Here is a 26,981-nt window from a genome sequence, read left to right as displayed (position 1 = left end):
CAGTCTCGTTTGTAGAGCACAGCTCAGCTCCAAGTCCCGTTGCCGTTTTCAATCTTAATTGCAGGAGGCGCAGCCCACCATCCCATGCGGGAATTGAACTCAACCTTGTTAAGAGTTCGCGCTCTCACCAACTGAATCATCTGGTTGCCCCTCTAGCAGCTCAGCGGCAGTTCGTTGTATTTAATCTAGTTGTGGAGGGCGCAGCTCACTGGCCCATGTGGGAATCAAACCAGCACCTTGTCGTTAAGAGCTCATGCTCTAACCAACTGAGCCATCCGGCCTCCCTTGTCCTTACTTTTGAAGGAGAGTTTTACCGGATATAGAATTAAAAATGTATTTAACAATTATAGTTGACATAAAATTCTTGATTAATAGTTTGCTTCCTTCTCCCAGCATCTATATCCTTCACTGCCTTCTGGCCTCCAGGTTTCTGATGAGAAATTGGCTGATAATTTTGAGGATCTCTTGTGCAGTACAAGTCTCTTCTCTCTGCTGTTTTCAAGATTCTTTGTTTTTCAACAGTTTGATCATACTGTGTCTTGATGTGAATGTATTCTACTTGTACTTCATTTAGCTTCTTGGATTTGTAGACTCATACATCAGATTTGGTGACTTGGGGGCATTACTTTTTCAAATAGTCTTTCTGCCCCTTTCTCTCTCTGGTCTTCTAGGACTCCCATAATTGTATGTTGGTCCGCTTAATGGTGTCTCCATGCCCATTAGGCTTTGTTCATCTCTGTTCATTCTTTTTTCTTTCTGCTCCTCAGACTCAGTAATTTCAATTGTCCTATCTTGACATTTGCTGATCCTTTCTTCTGCCTGCTCAACTCTGCTGTTGAACCCTTCTTGTGAATTTTTCATTGCAATTATTGTACTTCTCAGTTTCAGAATAAATTTGTCTCTTTTTTGATATTTTCATTTTGCTTATACATTGTTTTCCTGATTTCCTGTAGTTCTTTGTCCATGTTATCATTTAGTTCTTAAGCATATTTAAGACAGTTGTAATGAAGCCCTCTAGTAAGTCTGATGTCTGGACTTACTCAGGGATAGTTTTTGTTGATTTATGTTTTTTCTTCGAATGGGCTATATTTTCCTATTTCTTTGTATGCTTTGTGATTTTTTTGTTTGTTTTTGAAAATTGGACATTTGACTATTATAATGTAACTCGGGAAATCAGATTCTTCCCCTTTCTTGGGGTTTGCTGGGGTTTTTTTTTGATGATTTTGAAGGCTGCAGTAGTCTGTTTTAAGACTTTTTCTAAACTATTTTGCCAAGACTATTCCTTGTCATGTGTGATCACTGATGTCTGGGTTTTGTTTGTTTGTTTAGCTCTTGCTCATTTAGTGTTTTAACCAATATTTCTTTGAATGCTAGGAGCTCAAACAAATAAACCACAACAAACAAAAAAACACACCAGCAAAAATAGAAAAGAGAAAAGCTGAAAAATAAACACCTCTCTGTTTTTCCAGATTGGTTCTGTGTTGAGGTATTCCTTCAACACTCTTAGCTAGGCTTGCGGTGAGCCTAAGGATCAATACATGATGAAAGTTTAAGGTCTTCTTAGATCATGTCTTGTCTGGGTATGCGTGTGGTACTCTAAATTTCCCATGTACCTGTTGCTTTGTAGTGGCCTAATTTCCCAAAGTTTTCATCTCAACTTCTCCATATATTTGAGTCTATAGTCTGCTTTGCAGCTTTTTGTTAGCAGTGCCTACTGTTTCTTCCCCTCTCCTGACCCCCCCCCCCAAGAATTCTGAGTTAATTAAAACAGAGACAAGCACCTTGCCTCAGTCCTTCAGATATCCCACAGACAGGACAGAACAGATGTATGCAATAATTTCCAAATTAGGTTTCCCTCTGATTTGAGGGAGGTAACTGGAAACTGGGCTGCCACTGCTTCAAGACCAAAACCACTGCATGTTAGAGAGGGGGTGGGGCAGGGATGAGTATAAACATCACAAAACTTTCTTATCATTTTGAAGATCGCTTTTTCTTGACTGAGCATTTCCTTGGTTGTTGTAAATCTTTGTTTTCTAAAGCTCCAATAATGTTGGTTCAGCCAGTTAACCTACTTGTTTTTTAATGTGGAGGAACTAAACTTTGGAACTTCCTAGTCTGCCATTTTCCTGATCTGTGGGTTATCTCTTCACTCTCTTGATAGTGTACTTTGATGCACAAAAGTTTTTAAAATTGATGAAGTGTACTTTATTTTTCTTTTGGTGTCATATTAAACCATTTCTAAGCCCAGGGCCATGAAAGTTTTCCTCCTTTTTTAGTAGCTGCAGCAAGGGTCCTACGGATGACTTCTCAGCTTGACTTGGGTTACGTGCCCATCTTCAAAGCATTACTGTGTTGAGGGTAATAGACTCTTCTGGTCGGCCAGGCTGGATGGTGTAGGATCAGCCACGTGGCCTGAGAGGGGTGTTAATGTTTAGATGCTGTTTCCGAAAGGAAGGTAGAGTGGCTGCTGAAAAAATTAGTAAATATTTAGTAAATGTGAAGCGTTCTTAGTATATTGAGACACTTCTGGTGCCTCAGCCTATACATTTTTTAAATTAAAAGTATATTTTACTTGTTATAAATTAGTGTGTAAATGTTTAAAAGTAACTTCCAGAGATATCCCTGCTGATGTGGTCCTTCATAAGCCAAGCAGGAAAAAATTAGTTTAGTTTTTACTTCATGTTCTAATGTCATTATTTTTTGTGGTTTGTTTTGTACAGGTACTGCTATAACCAGAGTTTTGTAGCAAAAAGATCTACTTATTGGGCTCTCTTGGCATAGAGATGTGGGGGGATTCTCGATCTGCTAATAGAACAGGACCTTTTCGGTAAGTATTAAAATTTGAATATTGAAATTGTCAGTATTTTAACAATAATGAACATATAGTACAACATTTTTTGGTCGGCCATAAAGGAGGGGTATTTTCTTTGTGTAGAGATAGCTCTGAGTTTTAAAAAATAGAAACTATTTTTAAAAGTTCTAAAGTGATTCTGAGGGTTTTGTTTTAGCATTTTTTTAAACATTAAAAAATATCCCTTATTTATTTAATCTCTTTCAGCAAATAATACATACTTGAATAATAAGGAAAGCTAGCATAAATGTTTATGAATGTATATAAATATTTTGTTAAGTTCACTAATTTATGTCTAGAATTCAGAGCTGTGTCTTACCTGTGGCACATTGTGTTTCAGCCACCAGAAATAGTTCTGAGAAAGAAGTTACTCAATGCAACTTTCTAAGCTATTGTACATTTCAGTTTTAGGGATTACTGGGTGCAAAGATAAGTGGAGAAAGTGGTACCATTCCTTTGTAAATGCATTATATTTTAGGTTTGCAGGGAGTTTATTTTTTGTAGCCAATGTAATAAACACCGATGATTAGTATTTTTTAAGCTTTTGCATTGTGTTTAAAATTAATAAAATGCTATAGGAATGTGATTTTTATGGTTTTACTTGGTATATATGGCGAAGAAATCTGACCTTTGAAGTTACACATTAAAAATACTGACACTCCAATTGAAACTGCTGTTACTATTAGGTTGGTGCAAAAGTAATTGCAGTTTAAAAGGTTAAAAATAATTGCAAAAACCGCAGTTCCTTTTGCACCAACCTAATGGTAAATTTTCTTTCGAATTGACAGTCTGCAAGATTTTATTCTGCAAATTCAGCAGATGTTCCGTTCATTATTTTGAAGCTTGGGGTCCAATGAAAAATTTAGGTAGAGAACTGAGTTTAAAAAAAAATCCATATAATTTAGTAATGCTAATGTTTTAGAAATACTAAATGATAGGGGTCTTTCTTTCTGCTCAGTGATCTTTAAGTGAAAGCAATGGTGGTGATACTGGGTGTTTTTCCTTTCAAAATATTAAAGTCTGGATCAGTGGTCAGCAAACTACAGCCCACAGCTTGTTTTTGTTTTATTGGAACGCAGCCATGATTATTCGTTTACAAATTGTGGTCGCCTTCATGCTACAGTGGCAGAGTTGAGTGGTTGTGATCCCAGACTACAAAGCCTAATGTAATTACTATCTGGCTGTGTATGGGAAGTTTGCCGATCCCTAGTCTAGATCACTGGGCTGGTACTTCAACGTTTTTTTTCTTTTTATTACGTTTTTGGGGTATTTTTTCTCTTTATTTTTTTGAACATTTTAAACTGTTTAGATTGTAATCTATTCTTTTTACTTGTATTTAATGGGTAATTATTTTGTTAAGTAATGCGCTTTCTTATAGAATTAACTTATTTTGATAGGTTAGGTAAGCCTCCAGAAATATTAGGTAACTTTAACTCTATTGCTTAACTTTTAAAAAGTTTTCAGGACATTTTTTTCTTTGGCCTATTTATTATGTAAAATTGTATTTCCCCACTTTAATTTTAGTTTAACTGTAAGTCATTACATGCTGTTTTTTAAGATCTTTGACCAAAAGTGTGACATAGCGTATGTAGCATAACTTTGGGGGGACTAATTTGTATTTAAGAAAGCTATCTTGCAGGAAAATAATTTTATATTAATAACTTCTTAACATTTCTTTATTAGGTTAAAAATTATTTTCATAGCCACTGCTATTTTATATTAATAGAACTGATTCTTGACTAGTCCACATAAAATACAATTCTAAGGACCCTGGTACAGTAGGTTACTCTGGATCTATTTGACAATCTCAATTTAAGAGGGTAAGCTAATCCTTAGGGCAGTATTCAAAGACAGTGTTGGACGTGTTCTGGTTCCAAAACATGTAGATTTAGATACTCAGCACTCATCCCCCGAGTGTCTGCTGAGGCTTACGTCTTCCTGCAAACCAGTAGGATTTGAATGCTTTTGTACATTCAAAGACACTAGAGTTAGTGGTAGTGTCTTAATTGTAGTGTTAAATTGTATTACTTATGAAGAGCGTTTAAACTTGCTCCTCTTAGGATGAACCACAGAGACATAACTAATGTTAATGGGAGCTAACAGAAGTTGTCATAGTCTGAAAATCCATTAAATATGCATCATTCTAATGTTTATTCAATTTCTATTACTTTAAGAAAGGTTTTGGCATTGTAATTGTTTTTCTTGAACTGAGCGACCCAGAATCAGTTGTCTTTGAATCTTTCTCGTATAATGGTGTGGTCTGAGCTCAGAAGGGCTGTGCAATGGAACCCATATGTTCTGGGAGGAGACAACTGAGTTGGACTTGATCTCTTAAGTTTGTTTTATGGCTAAATAGCAGATAACCCTTCAGAGCATTTCAGGTTTTCCTTTTTCATGCCCCCGTCTCTCCCTTAAGCTCAGGATCCTGGGTACCTAATTGCCTATTTAAATTCCCTAATCTTTTACCAAAGCCAAAGCATGTAAAATGACCTGGAAGATAGGCAAAGTGAAGAAATTGGGTCAGTTCTCATTTATCGCTTAAGTTCTATAAAGTAAGAATGTGAATTTAATACTATGCTTAATGTAAAATACATTACCATGAAAATTTAGCATGAGACATTGAAATCTGGAATATCAGCTTCTTCATTTGGGACCTGGGTATAACACTTGAAGGCCTAACGCTCTCTCTAGGTCCCTTTCCGTATTAAGCTCCTGGACGCTGTTGCTTGGCTTAGTCAACTTAGCCGTGCGTTGTGGCATGATTCACGCTGCCTCCCTTGATACTCCTGGGTAGTTATAATAGTAGGACTCGGGTGAGAGTGCTTCTACTAGAGCGGCTGTAGAACTGGGTCTGAGACGCAGCCAGGCCTGGTGCTGAGCCCGTGAGCACTGGTGTGCTCCTACTGGTGATTTACAGCCAGCGTTCCTTCATTGTGGGCCTGTAACCATTCTGATTGGGTGGTGTCTACGCTGGAGCTGTAACCAAATATTTTGGAATGTTACTCCTGTATGCAACAATGAGAAAGATATCTCCTGAAACGTACTGTGAGAAATTTACAGTGCATTGCTTTTTCTGATGTATAGGAATCATCTGTTGATCTTGGAATTCTAAGTTCCCTGGCTGTAGGAAATTGAAATTTTTGTAGCATGTCACCATTGCTAGCTTATCTGGTATTGCGGATTTTCCCTGTTGCAGGACTGGGTGAAAGCTTTTTCTGCAGCAGTCATGTTGAAAGCCTTGTGTTGACTTTCCTCGTGTTCTGAAATGGGAGCATAAAAGTTTACTCCGCCACTTCGTCCTAAAATAGCAAAACCTTGCTGTTTTCTGCAGATCTAGGACCTTGTTACAGAACTCTGCCAAAAAAAAAAAAATGTTTACAGAAGAATGTGCTGTGATTAGAGAAGAATGTGCTGGTGTGTAGATTTCAAACTCTCTGGACAATATGAATAACACTGTCTTTGTTTCTACAGTGGGAGCCAAGAAGAAAGGTTTGCTCCCGGGTGGAACAGGGATTATCCTCCTCCTCCCCTTAAGAGTCATGCTCAAGAGAGACACTCTGGCAACTTTCCTGGCAGAGATTCACTTCCCTTTGATTTCCAGGGGCATTCGGGGCCTCCCTTTGCAAATGTAGAGGAGCATTCTTTCAACTATGGAGCTAGAGACGGACCGCATGGTGACTATCATGGCGGGGAGGGATCTGGACATGATTTCAGGGGGGGAGACTTTTCATCTTCCGATTTCCAGAACAGAGATTCATCCCAGTTGGACTTCAGAGGCAGGGACATGCATTCTGGAGAGTTTCGGGATAGAGAAGGACCACCTATGGACTATAGGGGTGGAGATGGTACTTCTATGGACTACAGAGGTAGGGAAACCTCTCACATGAACTACAGAGACAGGGAGGCCCACACTGTGGACTTCCGAGGGAGGGATGCGCCTCCATCTGACTTCAGGGCCCGAGGCACTTACGATTTAGATTTTCGAGGCCGGGATGGCTCTCATGCAGATTTTAGGGGAAGGGATTTATCAGATTTGGATTTCAGGACAAGAGATCAGTCCCGTTCTGACTTTAGGAATAGAGATGTGTCGGATTTGGACTTCAGGGACAAAGACGGAACACACGCAGACTTCAGAGGCCGAGGTTCAGGAACTGGTGATCTAGACTTTAGGGATAGGGATACGCCACATTCAGATTTCAGAGGCCGACACCGGTCCAGGCCGGATCAGGACTTTAGGGCCAGGGAGGTAGAAACGTGTATGGAATTTAAGGATAGGGAGATGCCCTCTGTGGACCCAAATATTTTGGATTACATTCAGCCCTCTACACAAGACAGAGAACATTCTGGTATGAATGTGAACAAGAGAGAAGAATCAACACACGACCATACAACAGAAAGGCCTTCTTTTGGCATTCAGAAGGGAGAATTTGAGCATTCAGAAACAAGAGAAGGAGAAATGCAAGGTGTAGACTATGAACATGAATCTCCATCAGACTTTCAGAACAGCCAAAGTCCACTTCAAGACCAAGACAAATCACAGCTTTCTGGAGGAGAAAAACAGAGTTCCGATTCTGGTCTGTTTAAAGAAGAAGGTGGTCTGGACTTTCTTGGGCGGCAGGACACTGATTACAGAAGCATGGAGTACTGTGATGTGGATCACAGGCTGCCAGGAAGCCAGATGTTTGCTTATGGCCAGAGCAAGTCTTTTCCAGAAGGCAAAACTCCCAGAGATGTCCAGCGGGACCTTCAGGTATGTTAACGGAGTGGGTTGCTTTTTTGCCTTTTTCTTTTTCATAAGGGTTTTCTGAAGGATGAAGTGTAGAGTCCAGGACCATTCATTAGTCCCAGGTCTCTCCTTGTACAACGATTAAAAAGCAAAATTTGGATTCAAGAATGGAAGATATCTCTCTAGAGAAAGGACCCTCAGCTCATATTTTTGAGATATTCTCTTCAATATTGTGCTTTATGGTGCTGATTTAAATGCCTTGGAATAATTTAGTTTGAAATTATCTGTCTTTGTGGTTGATTCAACTCCTGCATAGTTAGGCTTTGTGGCTGTTTTGGGTTCATTTTCTTATTTATACTCATTTAGGGAATACCTAGGAATCTTTCCCTGGTCATGAGGAGGTAATGCTAATGTCTCAAGTCTCTTCTTGCAGCTAACTTGATTTAAATGTTGAATTTCTATGTATAATATATAATTTAACATATATACATACATGTATACATATATATGTATGTATCTAAACGTATATACATGTATATATGTATGTAACATATAGCCAGGAGAGTTAGTTTGCAGTTGGACAATGAAAATATTATCTTTTAAAATAGATTTTACCCATCTTTACTCAGATTTCTATTACAATAAATAGTAATCCTAAGTAAGACATGCTAACCAAATAATGGATTTTGAGGATGTTAGAGCTGGGTGACCATATAATTTATTGTTCACATTCAGGAGTGAAAAAGGACACTTGATAATTATGCCAGGACAGTAGGCATAACTGGGAGCAGTGGTCACTTAGTTATAGGAGACTTTTTCTCAGAAGTTAAATCCTTGTTAACACTTTTGAAATGGAAATCAGCCGAGACTCTTGTGATTTTGGAAAATGCAGATTTCTCTGAATTGTACTGTCAAGTTGTACAGTCAGATGACACGTATTAACTTTGTTCTGGAGTTTGTTTATAGATGACATCTTTGATAAATGACATCTGGTTTAAATTTTTTTTTTCATATTTTCTCATTCAGGAAAAGAAAATTATAGTTTTGAGACTGTTTTGTTTGTTTTTCTGATTATGAAAATTCTGTTCAGTGTTATTTCTTACTGTTCTGCTTTACTATCTCAAAACTCCCTCAGTGAGCCTTGGTTTTTGCACACTTGTATTCTAATGATTTGAAATTAAATTTTGGAACTCAGAAAAATAGAGAAAATTACAAACTTTCACATGTGTCTTCATAGGATGCAAGTCAGTTTGACTTTTGAGCCTGAGTACCTGTATTTCACGTTCAGTTTCATTTTGCATTAACATATATTTATTTCTGAAATAACTTTATTCTGGATTCAAGGATCAAGATTATAGGACTGGCCCAAGTGAGGAGAAACCAAGCAAGCTTATTCGATTATGTGGGGTGCCTGAAAATGCCACAAAAGAAGAGGTAAATCTCTTTTTATTGTTCCTTTTGCTTTTTGTTGTTGTTCTTGTTGGTCGATTAAAAAAATTTCTTTTTCCTGTTGGATGCTATTTACTGAGAGTGCAAGTTGCAGATCCTAAAAAAATATTTTTTTGAACTTTTTATTTTGAAAAATTGTTGATTCACAGAAAAGTGCAAAGAAATGTACAGGGAAGTCTAGGGTATTCTTCACCGAGCCCCTGCCAGTGTTAACATGTTGTATTACTATAGTACAGTAGCTAAACCGGGAAATTGTCTTTGGTACAATCATAGAGTTCATTCATGGTTACACACGTACTCACTGAGGTGAGATTTATAAAAAAAATTAGGACAAATGATTGCTGTCCTCAGACCTGATGGTCATCCACCAGGGCATAATCCAAGAGGGAGGGTTGGAGTGCATACATAAAGATGCAGTTTATTTATAGTAGTAAAATGTTGGAGCTGCCTAACTCCTCAGTGTTAAAGGACTGGCTGACTAAATTATGGCTGACCGTACGGAAGAATTTGGTCAGAATGGTACAACAAGAGCAAATAGTGCTTTCTCTGAGCTAGGTGTTATGTGATACATATGAGCATTAGATCACTTAAATATCACATGAATAGGTACTCTTAACCCATTCACTCCCAATATTAAACACTATATGCCAGGCACTATTGTAGACACTGAGTGGTATAGCAGTGAATATTATAAAGTCACTGCCTCCATGGATAATAAAAAAGTAAACAAAAGGTAGGTAATTTCAGACAGTGATAAATGCTCTGTAGAAAACTAAAGTAAAGGTCTAGAGCGTCACTAGGGTAGGGACTGTTTTAGAACAGGTAGTTAGGGAAGGCCATCACCAAGGAAGTGACATTTGATCTCAGCCTTGAATGCAGTGTGAGAGCAGTCTCTTTGAAGATGGAGAAAAGACTAGACCAGACTGAGGGAGTTCAAGTGCTGTGGCTCTGGACTGGAATGAGTTCAGTGTATCATCTTATTTTTAACAGATGAGAAACGGCACTGAAAGGTTACATAGCAGGTGAGCAGAAGAAGCTCGCAACGCAGGTCGACTGATCAGGGCTTGAGGTTGAGCTTGTGACAGTTCTGCTCTGCTGCCTTTTTTATATACTTGGGAATTTTTAAATTGTGTTCGACTCATTCAACAGTTTTTGAATGCCAAAATGCCTGGCTTAATTTTGCTTTTATAATGTAATCATAGCTTTAAATTATGGAGAATAAAAACCGATAGGGAAAATGCAATATTCAGTATTTGATCATGATTTGTATCATTAGTGTAAATACCATATTCTTGCAGATTCTTACCGCCTTTCGGACTTCTGATGACATGCCCGTGAAGGACCTGCAGTTGAAGGAGTATAACACAGGTGAGTTTCTTGCTATGCATGTGGCCTTAGGTTAGGAAGGGTCTTTGTCAGATCTCTGCAGTGTGTGCTACTCACAAAATTGTGAAGAAACCACGATTAAGATTTCCAGAAGCCTCCTGTTGGTGCCTTCAAATAACAGCCAGCTTTAGTCTTAGCTGTGGTTCTTTGTGGATGTTTGTCCACACATGGGCGATGAGGATGCATGTTCCAGTTCTTCTGAGTGCCTGCCTAAGAGATAATAAAGTGAGTGTTGCAGTGTTTGGCCCTGAATATATTTTGTATAATTAAATCATTTAACTTGCTATTTATGTTTTTCGTGGTGGTGGAATGTTTCCGTTGGAGCCTAGTAGGATTTAATAGACTTCCTAAATTTTATATGTAAAATTTTACATTTCATTGCTTCACCGTGAAATTTACAACGTTCCAGAGAAATTGTACAAATTAGTGGTTTCTTGAATTTTCAGTCTTGCTTTGAGAACGGAGTTCTGCAACGGCTATTTTTTGTCAAAATCCATAAGTAGATCCGGAGAACTTTCTCTTTGACCTCTATTCTGTGGTCTGAAATGCAGATTAAACTTTTTTCAGAGTACCCTCCCAATTTTACAGTATCAAGTTCAGTCAGTTCCTTTAATTCTTAATACAGAAAATGTAGTCAAAAGAGAAATGCCAGGCACTTAAGATACTGACCAATATTTTTAGGACTACGTAATATGAAATGGTTTAAAAATAAAGGCAATGTTTAATTTTATTTATTTATTTATGGGTTTTTTGTTTTATTTTTTTATTTTTTTTGTTTTTGTTTTTGCTTTTAAGGTAATCTTTAAGTGATCTGTTTTGCAGAATCTTAAATTGAAGAAAGTAGAATTTAGATTTCACAGAACTTAGATTTCAGTAATCCAGGTTAAAGAACTCTTCAAGTAAAGAGCATGCCGTATTTTTGAGGATATAGTTTACTTTCAAACAGTTTACCAAGGAATAAAGTTTTTGCATTAACTAGAGAGCTTGTTTTTCAGTTTGGTTCTACAGAGGGAAACTATCCACAAAAATAAATTCTTGTGCTTGAAAAAATAATCTGGTGTTGAAATAAACTTAATGTTAAGTCCAGAAATATTTTTTCTATAATTTGAGAACAAACTTAGCAGCTATTATTTCTCAGTAGAAGGCTGATCATTTATTTATTTTAAAAGCAACCCTGGATTTGTGGAAACATGACTAAGAGGACTTACGTTATTCTTGCACACTTTATTTTTTAATTTTTTTTTTTTGCACGTGTCTCATGCACACTTTCTTGACTTACTGCTATCTTTGGGAACTAAAAGCAGAATTTATAGGCTGTAGTTGCTTTTTAACTGCGATAGGGCAATAACCTCAGCTTTGATCTTGTTTCGTGAACTGTGCTTTTATTAACTATTGGTATACGTAGGAAAGAAGAGATGTTTTGATATAGCAGCAATTTAAACTCTTCAATTCTTTAGTACTTACTGACTTTCTATTTGTCAGATTTATTAGCAAAGTGAAACATATTAATATATAGGGTCCACAAAGGAAGTTCTTAAATTTGCTGGCTGTGGTAGCTATTAGTATCATAATTGGCCATTCAAAGACATTAACACCTACATGTGAAATTATTTGGGATGTTGGTTAAAAAAAATACACCTTCAGGAAATGCAGTCTTTTCTAAGCATTTTATTACTGTTTCCTTGAAAATAAGACCTAGCCGGACCATCAGCTCTAATGAGTCTTTTGGAGCAAAAATTAATGTTATATTAAAATAAGAGCAGGTCTTTTATAACATAATATAAGTATAATACCGGGTCTTATATTAATTTTTGCTCCAAAAGATGCATTAGAGCTGATGGTCCAGCTAGGTCTTATTTCCAGGAAACATGGTATATGAGGTGATAGTATATTAAATATATATATTTCTTCTTTTTTTAATGAGAAGATTGGTTTACCAGTCCCATGTTATCCGTATTATACCTCTGTGTGGCAAGTGGAGTGAACTTTTGAAAATACCACTCAGATCATGTTACTCCAATGCCTAAAACCCTCTAATGGCCTTCCATCTTACTTGGAAGAAATTCCCAACTTGTTGTCCCGCGTGAGCTGGCCCTTGGCTATTTGTCTGACCCATTCTGTACTGCTCTCCACCTTTCTTATTATGCTCCAGCCACAGCTCTAGTTCTCTGTCGGGGCCTTTGCACTGCTCTTCTCTCTGATCCTCACTTGTCTTGTGAGGTTTGGTTCTTGACTTCAGGTTCACCTCTCAGAGGCCTTGCCTTACCATTGGATCCAAAATCACTCATCAGTCATTTTTCATCATATCCTAGTGTGTTGTCATAGGAATTGTCACTGATATTTTTCTCAATGGTTTTGTGTGTCTTATTCTTCCCACTAAAGAGTTAGCTCCATGACAGCAGGAGCCTTGCTTGTCTTGTTTGGTCCTGTTCCCTCAGTGCTTGACACTCTGCCTGGCACTGACAGGTTCCCAGTTGCATTGAATGAATAAGTGTCTGACGTATATGGAGAACAGCTGTGATGTCTTCTGAGGTGCGGAGTATTAAAGGGTAGTTTAGGTGTCACGGTAGTGCCGTCTTATCTCCTGAGGAATATGCCTTGGAACAATCAGAACGTTAACATTTCAAAGATTGTGTGTGAATTTCAGTTGAAAAGGTGACTTTTATAAATGGCGGTCAATTTCTTTTAGGCTGTATGATAACCTGCAAAGACCACGCAGGATGAATATTGCTCACAAGAGGGGTAGAGTTCTGGGTAGAGTTCATCCTTTAGTTGATGTAATGGGGAGCCAGTCTATAACAGAGAGGAAAGATTTATGCCTGTTCACTAACTGTACTAATTATCAATTTAATTTTTGTTTCATTTACAGCTGTGTGAGTATAGGGCCACAACTCTTATCCAAAGTCTGCAGGGTGTGATGAGTTTATGAATTTTTCTGAATATAGGAAGATAATGTAGCACATAGATCAGGGGTGTCCAAATATTTTTCAACATTTTTCACCAAGGGCCATATGCAGTAAAATACAAAAATAGCCGGCCACCCACTCGAGGTGAAGTATGTATTGCCTCACCTGGTTTATTTAAGTAAACTAAATATATTTTTGGAATTTGCTGCGGGCCAATTAAAAATGGATTGCGGGCCGCGGTTGGCACACCCCTGACATAGATCATATATAAAGTATATCCCCTAGGGTGATGTATATCAGACATAGAAACACTTCTGAAGCAAAATGGGTAACTATTCTCACTAAACAGACTGAAAAAAGGCTATAAAGAGACTCAGCATGGTGGAGGTCAGCATTTGTTTCCAGATGACATCACTGAGAATTTACCAAAACACTTGATATTTAAGGGATTTTAGGATTTTAGAATTGCAGATAAGGGATTGTGAACCTACATATGTTGTGTATATTTGAGTTTTTCTTTTGCCATTTGCAAATATAACCCCACTTGTTGTAAATGACCTTGAGTTACATGATATATTCCTGGGAAAAGTATCAGAAGTGAAATATGTTTTGGTGAGTAGACAAACAAACTCTTATATATACATACAATGGAATACTACTCAGTAACAGAAAATGAAGAAACTACTCATGCATGTAGCTACATGAATGAATCTCATAGCCATTATTCTGAGTAAAAGAAACTAGACTCAAAAGGTGACACATTGCCATAGAAAGGAATGAAGTACTGAGACAAGCTATAACTTGGATGAACCTTGCTAACATGTTAATTGAAAGAAGCCAGACACAAAAGACCATGTATTGTATGATCCCATTTATGTGTTATGTCCAGAACAGGCATATCCATAGAGACAGAAAGTAGATGGTAGTTTGGTAGTTGTCAGGGGCTGGAGAAGAAGGAAATGGGGAGTGACTGCTTAGTGGTTATGGGGTTTCCTTTTGGGGTGACAAAAATATCTGGGACTAACTAGTGATGGTCGCATAACATTGTGAATGTACTTAATGCCACTGAATTGTATACTTTAAAATGGTGTATTTTATGTTACGTGTATTTGATCATAGTTTTTAAAAAAGACAACCTACTGTATGATTTCATTTATACTACATTCTGGAAAAGGCAAACTTACAGAAATAGGAAATAGTGGTTGCAAGGGTGTTGGCGAGGGGTTGACTAAAGTGGAAGCATGAGAGGATATGGGGGCGTAATGGAACTGTTTTATACGTTGACTGTGGAAGTGGTGTGTCAGTGTTCAGTTCGCTGAAGTTGGTGACTACTGTGATTATGTAAGAGGACATCCTTATTCTTAGGAAATATACGCTGACATTTTCAGGAGTAAACGACCAGGATAGATGCCGTTTTCTCTCTTATGGTTTAGAAAAAGTATTCGATGTATATGGAGAAGGGAGGAAGACAGCAATGATAAAGTATATACACAAAATGTATCTTGATAGGTGAATCTGGGTAAAAGAGTATATGAGTCTGCTGTGAGCCCACACTTTTTAGGCGCCACACCAAGGGCCAGCCTTCCAGCCCCAACACCCATTTTGGAAGTGCCTGTGGCTGTGTGTGTATGTCGGTAACACTCGTACAAAATAAATTCTATTTATCGCTGTTTTTTTTTTAAAAAAAAGTATATGAGCATGTTCTTTTGACTATTATTCTTGCAACTTTTTGGTAACTAGGGAATTATTTCCGATTAAAAATTGGAAAACTGATGTATGTTATTTTTAAATGATCAGCAGAAATCTTGCAAGATAAAGATTACAATGAATAGCTTCTGTGGACAAGTAGACTATAGAGCATGGGTTCTGAGAGTGGGTCCTGGGTCAGCAGGGTCAGCACTCACTCCCTCAGAACATGTTAGCAATACAAATTCTCAGCCCCGCCCCCTACCCAGAAACTTTGGGGGCCGGCCGCAGCCACCGCTGCTTTAACAGGCTCTCCGTGTGATTGTGATGTGCCCTGAATTATGAGAACCACTGCTGCCTCTCATTTGTTTATATTCTTTATTCTTTATTAAAGGAGACTTGGTAAGCAAGTAGACTTCCTGTAAGTAGAAAAGACTATAACGCTTATGTGATGTAGGAGCCCATGGCAAACACATGCCTTGCCCACCTGATACCAGTTTTGCACTGCAGAGCTGGGGCAGGAGGTGGAGTAGTTCCGATGTTATTTTAGGTCCTTAGTTCTTTCTGTTTGTGTAACATATTCCCTCCAGAGATCTTGAAATGGTTATAGATGCTCATTCTCACAGTATTTCTGTGACATGAATGCAGACATAATTGCTCTTGGTTTTCAGGTAGATTTGCATTCTCCACAGTATATAAGCTTGCTATCATGGTTTTTCCAAGCGAGTTTGTATTATTTAAGCAAAAATATAGTGTCTAGACTGTTTACTAATAAGTCTCAAACATAGGCTGTAACTCTGTATAGTAACTGAAGTGCTACAGAATTACTTTACTACTGTTTCATTAACTAGTGTCTCAAAGTTAGAAGGTTAATAAGATGGTTAGCAGAAGAAGCTTTGATTCGATCAGTTTTCATAGCAAATGGGCACAGTTTCTGTGGCCCTGGGAAGGACAGTTCTTCTTAGGAAGTGAGCATTTGCAGTGACCACCAGGTCACTTGGTCTCCTACCCTAGCATTTTGGATATACTGAAAGTGACATTGTATTAGGGGCCTCATACCCTCTGTGTTTATTAAGGGTATCAGACTCATACCTTTTTATTTTTCACAGTTGAGATGCTTTGAGTTTTTACCTCCATGTTGATAAAACAGAAGTGCCTTCCTTAAGAAAAGAAGAAAAAACCCAGAGAGGACCTTTCTATTTAGGGGCAGAAATCCATTGTGAAATGGATTGACACTGATGATTCAAAACGTGTTTAGTTGGTGGTATCCCAAATGGAGTAGCAGCTAAAGGCACAATAGCTTAACATCATTTAGAAAAAATAAATTATAGTTGGAAAATGCAAATGCGCATTTTTGCAGTATTTTTGGCTTTTACAGAATAGACAGGTAAATATTTTTAGTTCTTAGGAAAAAGCTGATCATACGCTAATGGGAAAATATCACATTTACTTACCACATCTCTAAAACTGCAGAAGGTGTTGTTTTCATCCAGGAGTCTTACCAGGTTTGGGATCACATTTGGGGAGGATGTTTACAGATGAGCCTCAAGGAAAGGTGGCTGAGCTTTAAGAATAAGAACGTCTGGGAAGTGAAGGCACTTTTTAGGGCTGGGTGAACCTTGTGGTGGTCGTGAATGGACCCTGTGGCTGAGTGCAAAGCAGCACACCTAGAGAAGACTCCCCTGACACGGTGCTGGAGGGATCAGGTGAGCCTGGGGAGAGGTGCTGGAACTAGGGTTAATTTTAGTCATCTTTGGAATTACCTGGTATTTGCCTTATTTATTTCATTTTTGAAGTTTCCCAATCCAAAGACTTTTGAATAGAAGGTACTTTTAGAGAGTATGGGTGTTTTGTGAACTTCATATAAGAGATTATCTTGGTGTAGATCCTGGGAGTGGAAAACTAGACCGTGTACCTCGAACAGAGACATGCGCACGTTGTTTCTGATCCTTATATATTAATATTTTAAACCTCGTTAGGTGCTAGGGGCTCACTGGACTATTGGGGGAAGGCTAGCTTGAGGTCCCTGTAGCCTTTATGGGAACAGTGGGGCTCTATGGTTCAGGGTCTGAGGGAAGTCGGAGTTTAGTTCTGTCAGCTAGTGAATACAAGCATCTTTTTAGGACTTGGGCAGGGCTGGGCACTTTTGAGGGCTTGTTGCTGACGTTAAAGGAGAATCCCAGGACTGTTTTGGAAAGCAAGAATTTAGGATTACTGGTTTAACTTAACTATAAAATAGCCTGTTTCATTTGGGTAGTTAACTTTCCTGACACTTAGGATGAAACTCATTTTCTATTCTGGGAGTTGACTCGTTCAATATAAGTTCCTTTGTTGAAACCCCATAAGTGAGCAGAGGTAGCTCGAGGTAATTTGCAGCCCTGGTAGAGAGGTTTTAATATTATTGTTGACTTTTATTGGGTTCCCTGTAAGCTACCTTTCCTTGGGACTTTTGGGAATAGTCTCATTCTGGATCTGAGAATGGGACAGGTCTTATTCAGAAATCCAAGATATCACTTTATTCAGAAACAAAAACCACCAGCTTGGTGGTTTTGAGTTGGATGAACTATGTAGCCTTGAATGTCTCTCTGTAAAGTACACGTGACATCTGGAAGTAGAGCAGATGGCTGTTTGGAGAATGTAACATACAGTGGTGAGCAGGTGCCTTCATTGGCAGGCTGTAGCCTCTTTCCCCAGGACTATTTAGCTAAGATGGAATTTGCCTCTCGGAGATGGGGAAGGTGTTGAACCCTGTTTATAGCCCTCTGTCAGTTCCCTGAGTTCCTCGCTCTTCTCTTGGTAGAATTGCTTCTGGCTTCTGTAGTCCTCACTTGTCTCTTTGCACAAAGGCTCAGGTGGCTTTGGCGGAGTCTTCCAGGTTGTGTAAGGCTCTATGGGGCTTTCCATGCCTTTTGGTTGTTAGAAGAACTCACTGAAGAGTCTCTTCTAGACTAGCAAGAAGAAAGGAGTCATTAGTCAGCCTGAATAGTGCAGGAGGCTGCTCAACTCCCAGCTTCTGTCCAGGGAGGAAAAGTCACTTATACAGTTGCCTTCCATGGATAGCAGATAGAGGCCATCCATAAAAACTTTACAGGAGGGCCGGCCCGGTGGCCCAGGCGGTTGGAGCTCTGTGCTCCTAACTCCGAAGGCTGCCGGTTCAATTCCCACATGGGCCAGTGGGCTCTCGAGTCCCGCAAGGGATGGTGGGCTCCGCCCCCTGCAACTAAGATTGAACAGGGCACCTTGAGCTGAGCTGCCTCCCGGATGGCTCAGTTGGTTGGAGCGCGTCCTCTCAACCACAAGGTTGCCGGTTTGACTATCGCAAGGGGTGGTAGGCTGCGCCCCCTGCAACTAGCAACGGCAACTGGACCTGGAGCTGAGCTGCGCCCTCCACAACTAAGACTGAAAGGACAACAACTGGACTTGGAAAAAAGTCCTGGAAGTACACACTGTTCCCCAATAAAGTCCTGTTCCCCTTCCCCAATAAAATCTTAAAAAAAAAAAAAAACTTTACAGGATTTAAAAATACACTGACTTTTTCCCTTCACTTTCCCCTGCATCAGAACGTCTGATCTGTGCTCCCCTTTCTAGCTTACCTTCTCTGCCCTCGGAATGTAAATTAAGGCAATTTTCACTTGCTTCATGTTTCTTGTTTAGGTTATCACTTAGGTTTCCTAGCTAATTTTTTAATTATTTTTTTTTAATTAAAGTTTATTGGGGTGACAATTGTTAGTAAAGTTACATAGATTTCAGGTGTACAATTTCATAATACATTATCTATATCTCACATGTGTTCACCACCGAGTCCTAGTTAATTTAAATGTAAGCCTTCTTGGAACTAGATTGTGGTGATCGTGGCACTTTGTGAATGAATATTGCCACTGAATTGTATACTTTAAAAGGATGCATTTTATGGTATATGAATTATATCTCAATTTTTTTACAATAAGCCTTCTTGAAAATTGGTTGATTTTTCAAATCATGTAAAGGTTGATTTCTTAAAAGCGTTTTCATGAGTACAGAGAACACTTACAGTTTCAGCACAGATGTTAATGGCCCACTAAGTGGTACTTACACCTTTCTGGTTGACTTCATGATTGATTCTGCCTAGTCTCAGTTATGCTATACATAGAAAATGTTGTTATATTTTTATCTCTTAAAATAAAATAGCACTCTGTAAGACTTATAATTCATTCATTCTTTGGTATTACCCACCAAAAACGTATGTGCTGTTGTGACTAACGTATGGCTCTACCGTTGAAACTATTGGACAGTGTAATTGATTCACTCATCCAGCCAATATATACAAGTGTTAAGACACAGAGAATATGCTGGTGAACACAGGCAATGTAATCTTTGACTGTAAGGGGCTTCAGTTTTGTGGGCATCTGGGCTGAGTGTTCTGTATTCCTCTTCTAAATAGGCCACAGTATCTTGTAATTCATTTTTGTAAAGGAATTTGGGAGTTCTCACAAATCATGGGTTCTTTTTGGCTGAAAGTTTGAAGAATTTACACTATGGATAATTTGATGAAAAGTGTTCAGTCTTTTGTAATCCTAAAGTTACTGGGGGATGACAAGAATAGGACTTTCAGACGCAACAGGAGGCAGAGAGTGTAACACCTAAATGAGTGCTTGGAGGTAATCATTGGTTGGAGATCAGCAAATAATTATTAGTGATGTCCCCTGAGTTTCAGAGAGATACAGTAAAAAAACAGTCAGGACTTTTCATGGGTGTTACAGGAAATGATCACATAAGAAAAATGCATATAGACGGACCTGGCTTTTTTGTGTGATCTCTAGAAGACTCTTGTAAATCTGTCCCATATTTTTACTTTTTAAAATTTATTAGGATAACACTGGTTCATAACATAAATTTCAGGTGTACAACTGTATAATATGATTTCTGTATACTCTGTTGTATGCTCACCACCCAAAGTCTAGTCTCCTCCTTTGCATATTTTTTAAAAAGAATATATTCAACCTCTGATATGCATTTGGGCTTAAGGATTTATAAATTCCCAGAGAGAGGAGCTGTCTTTTACCCAGTAGACTTTTGGAGACCTTGAATGGTGTTGGTTGTTTCGGTCTCAGTGTTGGGGAAGTTTCTCTATCAGTTCAGGGCTGCTTTGCCTTTAGGGGAGTTTTTAAGTGATCGGGAGCACTTTGACACTTTTAAAGTGATCTGAAACCTAATTTCCAAACCACTTCAAAATGTACCTTTGGAACCAGGACAGGGGAAATGGTGATGTATTTCATTTGTGGAACTTAGTCCTGGCTCTGTTGCATGAATGTTAGTTTTGCTGTGGTATTCCCTCTTCTCGGGTTGTGTGGGGCCTCCTGTTATTTTTTTGTTTTTTCCCCACTATTTTTAAACCTAGATTTGACCTGGAAAGAGAAAAAAAGATATTCATTGGCTTGATCTCTATCTTTTATGGTTCATTCAGTTGCTTTAGGGGCTGAGGAAGCAGGAAAAACGAAACAACATATTCCCTTTGTTCTGTGTTTAATTTGCCCACAGGTGCATTTATCAAAAGTGAATGTTGGATGTCGTAATTGTCAAATGCATGTTAGAAAATCCCATGGTACAGGAGCTGGGGCAGAGGCTATGGATTAGTACTTCATAGCTCTGCTGAGGTAAAGGGACTAGATAATGTCATTTAAAAAATGAATGAAATGTTTCCCGATGGGTAGGAAAATCATCACATAGCATACGCTTTGCTTCATTAGGTTTTTCCTAGTGGTAACCTCTCAACTGGATTTGTGCCACAAACTAAATGGTCTATCTTTGTTTGCCTCCAAATCAAAAAAGAAAATATTAGTCATGTCTTATATGCTCCAAAAATTCCTGGTAGCAATGTAGCTTATGAATTGGTGGTTAAATAATAGTTGTGTAAGTATTGAGATGTGTTTCTTGAACCCCAAAGTATTAGTTAACATGTATGTGCAAATTCTGGAAATAAAAGCGGATGAGTGGAAACCTCCCAAAAAATGTTCCCCAAAAAGGTACTGACAGATTTTTTTATTTTTTTATTTACTTTTTATTTTTATATTGGGGAACAGTGTGTTTCTCCAGGGCCCATCAGCTCCAAGTCGTCGTCCTTCAATCTAGTTGTGGAGGGCGCAGCTCAGCTCCAAGTCCAGTGGCTGTTTTCAATCTTTAGTTGCAGGGGGCTCAGGCCACCATCCCAAGTGGGAATTAAACTGTCAATCTTGTTGAGAGCTTGCGCTCTAACCACCTGAGCCATCCGGCCGCCCCTCTGGAAGCTCAGTGGCAGCTCGTCTTTAATCTAGTTGCAGAGGGCGCAGCTCACTGGCCCATGCAGGAATTGACCCGGCAACTCTGTTGTTCATTGCTCGCGCTCTAACCAACTGAGCCATCCAGCCACCCCCTGACAGACTTACTTTTATTTCTAAAACTACTCAGTGGTGTTATGTTGAGGTAGTAGATTTTTCTATTCTGTTGTTTGTATCATTATAAATTTAAAGTTCTATGTTAGAAAATTAAAAGTTTTCATTTTAGCTTTTGGACTAATATCAAACTCTAGAAAGTGCTCACCATGTGTAGCAGACAATGACTATGTTTGACAAAGGTACAAGCATCTCTGACTAATGCACAAGCATATCAGAACAAATGGACCTTTTTGAGGGAAACCTTAACCGAGAATAGTCCTGTATTTTAAAATGGCTGTGTGGAGGACAAGTGCTGTCAGTAAGTTAGCTGATTACAAGTAGTGTTTGCGGTTGAACTTGGCATAAAGGGGGTTGGGATGCAAACTTCAGGTAAATTGAGAGGTGGAGATCTGAACATGTTCAGGAATGACATCAACAGAAAGCAGTTTGTCTCCCATGTCACATAAGCAGAGAGATAATGAGAGATCTTTTTCCTCCTGACACCAACCAATTCTGGTACCACGTGGTTGTCCTGTAATTTAGTTCAGTTGTGACACTACTTAAGCACCCAGAGTTAGCATCAGACTCCATAGATTTAAGGGCTCAGTCCTACAAGACTGCCCTTCAGACACCAGTCACAAGTGTCAGATTCCTAGGTGACCCACACTTCCGTTGGAAGTTCTCATATTCCCTTCTTCAGGTTTGATAATTTGCTAGAACAGCTCACAGGATTCAGGGAAACACTTGACCAGTTTATTATAAAGGACCAAGTGAAGAGGTACATAATTCTGGAAGGGTCCTTCAATGTGAATGTGTTCACCAACCCGGAAGCTTTCCAGAGCCCATCATTTAGAAGTTTTGGTGGAGGTGCCATTTATTATTGATTGTCATTGCCCATTGATGATTGACTCTATCTCCAGCCCCTTTCTCCTCCCTGGAAGTGAGGCTGAAAGTTTCAAGCTTCTAATCAGGGCTTGGTCTTTCTGTTGACCTGACCTCATCCTGGAGCTATCTAGCAGCCCACCAAGAGTCACCTGATTAGAACAAAAGACACTCAGATCATCTTTATCACTCAAGAAATTCCAAGAGCTGGGGGGGAAAAGCAGATCTTCAAACATTCCTCTCTCCTGATGGTTTCTCCGTAGGTTTTTTTGTTTTGTTTTGAGGTGAACAAAAATCTAACTAGATCATTGGCTTGGTAAAAACTAATTATTACCAGATAAATAATGTAATGTACAGCATGGTGACTATAGTTAACAATACTGTATTGTATATTTGAATGTTGCTAAGAGAGTAGATGTTAAAAGTTCTCATTACAAGAAAAATTATAACGTGTGGTGATGGATGCTAACTAAACTTACAGTGTAATCATTTCACAATATATAAATATATCAAATCACGTCGTGCACCTACAACGAATACAGTGTTACCTGTCAATTATAACTAAAAAAGAAAGAGAGAGAGAGAGAGAGAAAGGAAGGAAGGAAGGAAGGAAGGAAGGAAGGAAGGAAGGGAAGGAAAGAGAGAGGGAGGGAGGGAAAGGAGGGAAGGAAGGAAGGAAGGAAGGAAGGAAGGAAGGAAGGAAGGAAGGAAGGAAGGAAGGAGAGGAAGGAGGGAGGGAGGGAGGGAGGGAGGGAAGGAAGGAAGGAAGGAAGGAAGGAAGGAAGGAAGGAAGGAAGGAAGGAAAACTGCTCCCTTGAGGCAGTCTGTGCCTGTCTACTTGACAGAACTCTTAGGCTAAGCTCTCTAGGGACAAGGACACTCTCCTCCACTGTGCTCACAGGCACTGTTATTGTCAATGAAATGGAAATGAATTGAATACGGGTGAGAATTTCCTAACATGGTATCCTGGGCCCAGAAAACCATCATCAGGATGAAGTGACCGTAGGATTAATTTTAGACTTTGAAAACTACTTGAAAATACAAAACAAACAAATGTTTTTAAATAATCAGTTGGTGAAGGTAGAGAAATAAATAAAATAGAACCATAATGTGGTTTTCAAAAATTTAACAGGTAATCATCAGTGTATATATATCTTCCTTATTTCATCTTTTTTATTGTAAACCAGCAGCTCTTATACACAAAACTGAGGGGGAGAGAATTAAAAGTGCTTATCAGATGTCAAAGTGATGGATTTCATGTGGGCCAATTCCGTTCTTCCTAGATGGTAGTTTGACATATAAATCAGATAGTTCCCTAATTTTCCCAATGAAGCTGCAGGTGCATGTTCATTTGAGGTTTTAACAGAGCAAAATGCCTGTTGGAAATCTTGCACACAGGGCTCCTTTGTTCTGTTATTTTCATCGATAGAAATTCAAATGCCTGGAACGAGTCTGTTTTGGTTCTTGTTAAAATCTCTAACTCGATAATATTTTAATTTTCCTCTAAAAACCTATATCCCCAATGAAATGGAATTAGGAAAACAGCTCCTACAGAACTAAGCCCTCTTGAATCTCTATTTAAAGATTTTTCATGGTGCTCTTTATATTCATAAGCGCTTTTATTCCCACAGAAATAACACTCCTTGTTTAGAGGGAAAAAACCATATTTTCTTTCCTTTCAAAGATACTCAAAATAAAGAAATCTCTTTTTCGCTCTGCCTATGTCCTTTAAAATCCTGATTCTTTTTTCATTTCGTATTTGTATGTATATTCTGGGCTTTTTCAAAGGCAACCAATACTCTCTGAATGGGAAATTCAACCTATTTATTTGGGTTTTTCTAGCTCAGTTTTAATATAGGGCTGGCAACTCACCTCATTTGCCTAAATAAATAAAAGCTGGGTTTGGTGTAGACTAACCATTGACTTGAATGATAGGAGCCCGTCTGTCAGCATCACTGAGTTGCCTTTTCTGGGGGCAGAGACTAACGAATTGGTTCTGGGCTTTGTTTTATGTACCTTGTTCCCCCATAAGCACCTAGTTAGCTTTTATCACAGATACTTTTCAGAGGAACAGGCAACCACATGGTTAATAAAGATGGAGACGAATTGAAATTTTAATGTTACCTTTATAGATTTCCTCCCCTTGCCCTGTTCTCATCCTTCTCAGCTGCCAAAAAAAAGGGGGGGGTATAAGGAGCATTCACATTTCTATGAAAAATCTATATTTTCAGGTTAGAATACAGAATAAGGTATGCTTTTTAATAGTCATATAAATAATTACTAAGACCCATCAGCCCACCAGACTTCTTCCCAGCATGCGATGGTGGAAGAAAAAGGCAACAAAAGAGACTTTTTGTTGCCCTTTTTAGGTAAGAATCTGTCCGATGGTGGAAGAAAAAGGCAACAAAAGAGACTTTTTGTTGCCCTTTTTAGGTAAGAATCTGTCCCTGGGACTGTTAACGCTGGGCTTACCATCTTGATGATTTCAAATGGTTCCGAGCAATTCTCAGCACTAGGTTGGTTGGTCGTTTTCAGGATGTTTACTTAGATCTCTGGGTGGAATGGATATCTTTTGTATCTACTGGAACTTTTTCTGTGAATTATAAAATTATACTTGAGAAATAAAAAAATCCCACTACAACAATCCAACCATCATCATCATTTTTGTATACAGTCGTGTCGCATTACATCATTTTTAGATTTCTATATATTCACCTGTGCTTGCTCAACCCTTCTTCTCCGTCCTACACCCTTTCCCCTCATGATGTGAGTGTGAGAGGCGAGAATATAACTTGGCTATGGCTTCAGTTGGTCTCTGTTTCCAAGTTTCTCTGAGTGTGAATATTCACTGTGCTGGCTGTGATTCTGTTATTTAAAGTGATGTATTTTTCATACATTATGGCCCTTAAATGCAAGCCAACCTCTTCATCTGGTGTCAACCAAGAGAAAAGTGATCTGTTGCAACGCTGGAGGAAAAACTGGCAGTGTTGGACTTAACCTATATTGAGAGATGGTATGTTCTTCACCTTGGGGTGTTCAAGTATGACTTTGACAATGCATGGTTTTCATCTATGCCGACTTTTGTCTCTAGCCTCCGAGTCAGATGTGACTTCATTGTATTTCACTCTAGTCCTTTTTGCTATATACATTTTACATGATTGTCTTCATTTTTAAAGCTTTTTAAATATATTAAGTATACGATATCAAGTATCTTGCCATATGGTAATTTTTATAGCCATCACTTACAAGACTTTCTAGTTTTTGTATTTTCAGAAGAATTTTGATAGCCAGTGTCGTCGTCAGTCCATGAGGGTGAATGTTTTCTAACTTGCAGACTCAGGTCCACTCACAGTGGTTCTGCTACAGATATTTTAAAGTAAGAGTAACTTGTGCTGCAAATCTCAATATTTCTTAACTATAGACATGGTCTTATCTGTGCTCAAGCATGTGGAACACCTTCTTTAATCGGGCTCTGGAGAGTGATGTTCAGGTGACTTGTATCAGTCTAGGATCTTTATGAAAGAGTGAGAGGCTATACAGGCTAGCGGTTAACATCAGCTTGAGTCTGGTCTGCCTGGGTTTGAAGCCCAGTATTGCTGCTTACCGCTGAGGTGATTTAGAGCAAATTACTTATTCTTTCTTTGCCTGCTTCCCCATGAATAAAATGAGGTTAGTGATACTTGTCTCACAGAGCAGTCTTGTGAGGATTCAATTAGTGTACGGAAAGTATTTTTAATACATTCTTGCACCAACAGGTGCTATGTAAATGTTACTTAGTGCCATAGTCAATTTTGTTAATTGCCAGCAATCCTTATAGTATAACCGTCCTGGACACACAAAATGCCTGGGATCAAGATTGGGTACTTTTCAATTTTTTATTGTTTTTTTAAGGTTTAGACATTATAATTCAACTTTAAGTTTCCAGTTTGATAAGCTAAAGTTTCAGGCAGAAGAAATTGAGTGTTGGGCTTGTGAATTTAATACTAAATCTGAAGTAGGTAGTCAACATATCGTATGGCAGGGTTGATGTAGAAAGATGCCGTTATTATAGATGCCCGTAATGCCTCCTGCGATTCTATCTTTTCCTTCCCAGTGACTTTAATACCGAAGCCTGTTTGTCCTTTAGCAAAGTGTGAATGTTGTCATGAATCCTCTCTCTTTCTGTCCTCAGATTCTGTGCTCTCCTCTGGGCCACAATAGTTACTTCTTTAAGCACAGAAAGGAAACTCAAGGCTTTGCCAATTTGATGTTAGCTCCCTGTGTTTTAATTTTGGCAGCTATGGAGAGGGTTGCTTTCCACACACCTGGACACTCCTTTGTAGTGGGCCTCAACACACTTGAGAGTACACCTGCTTGTTCCGTGGCTGTACTGTACATGCGCATTTGCGTGTTTGCAGTAGGTATTTGGTGATAAAAGTCACCTTAGTTGCTCTTGCTATTTGACAATGTTTCTCAAGGACATGCAGAGCCCTTCACAATGCAGAATGTTTTATGTCTGAGGTGTTCATGGAGTTTGATCAAGAAAATCCACTTGACAGAAATTAACAAAACAATTTTTGTTGTTGATATATACAAATACACTGTTTCTCGAAAGTAGTTTCATTTTTTGAAATAGTTACTAATCAGAGGAGACTGATTTTGTGGTAAGTTTAAATGAAGGTTGCAGGGGTTAGTTTTAATGTGTTGGTAAAAGATGTGAAATCAGG

The 26,981-nt window shown here is 38.7% G+C and overlaps 1 protein-coding gene across 7 annotated transcripts in view; it reads left to right on the top strand.

Annotated features, from left to right (window-relative positions):
- Positions 1-26,981, top strand: part of RBM6 (RNA binding motif protein 6) — a 93,376-nt gene that overhangs the window by 15,337 nt on the left and 51,058 nt on the right. For 6 of the 7 annotated variants that reach the window (XM_033132064.1, XM_033132067.1, XM_033132065.1 and 3 more), the window contains 4 exons: positions 2,721-2,827; positions 6,323-7,601; positions 8,922-9,011; positions 10,325-10,394. In XM_033132064.1, coding sequence (XP_032987955.1) covers positions 2,784-2,827; positions 6,323-7,601; positions 8,922-9,011; positions 10,325-10,394 — 1,483 coding nt within the window. In that variant the 5' untranslated portion in view covers positions 2,721-2,783. The remainder of the gene's footprint in view (positions 1-2,720; positions 2,828-6,322; positions 7,602-8,921; positions 9,012-10,324; positions 10,395-26,981) is intronic. The other variant, XM_033132071.1, reaches the window with a different exon arrangement.

This window comes from Rhinolophus ferrumequinum, chromosome 17 (genome assembly GCF_004115265.2).
Source record: "Rhinolophus ferrumequinum isolate MPI-CBG mRhiFer1 chromosome 17, mRhiFer1_v1.p, whole genome shotgun sequence".
Classification (NCBI taxonomy): Eukaryota; Metazoa; Chordata; class Mammalia; order Chiroptera; family Rhinolophidae; genus Rhinolophus; species Rhinolophus ferrumequinum.
Note: the sequence above shows the minus strand (reverse complement) of the source record. Positions and strands in the feature narration are given on the sequence as shown.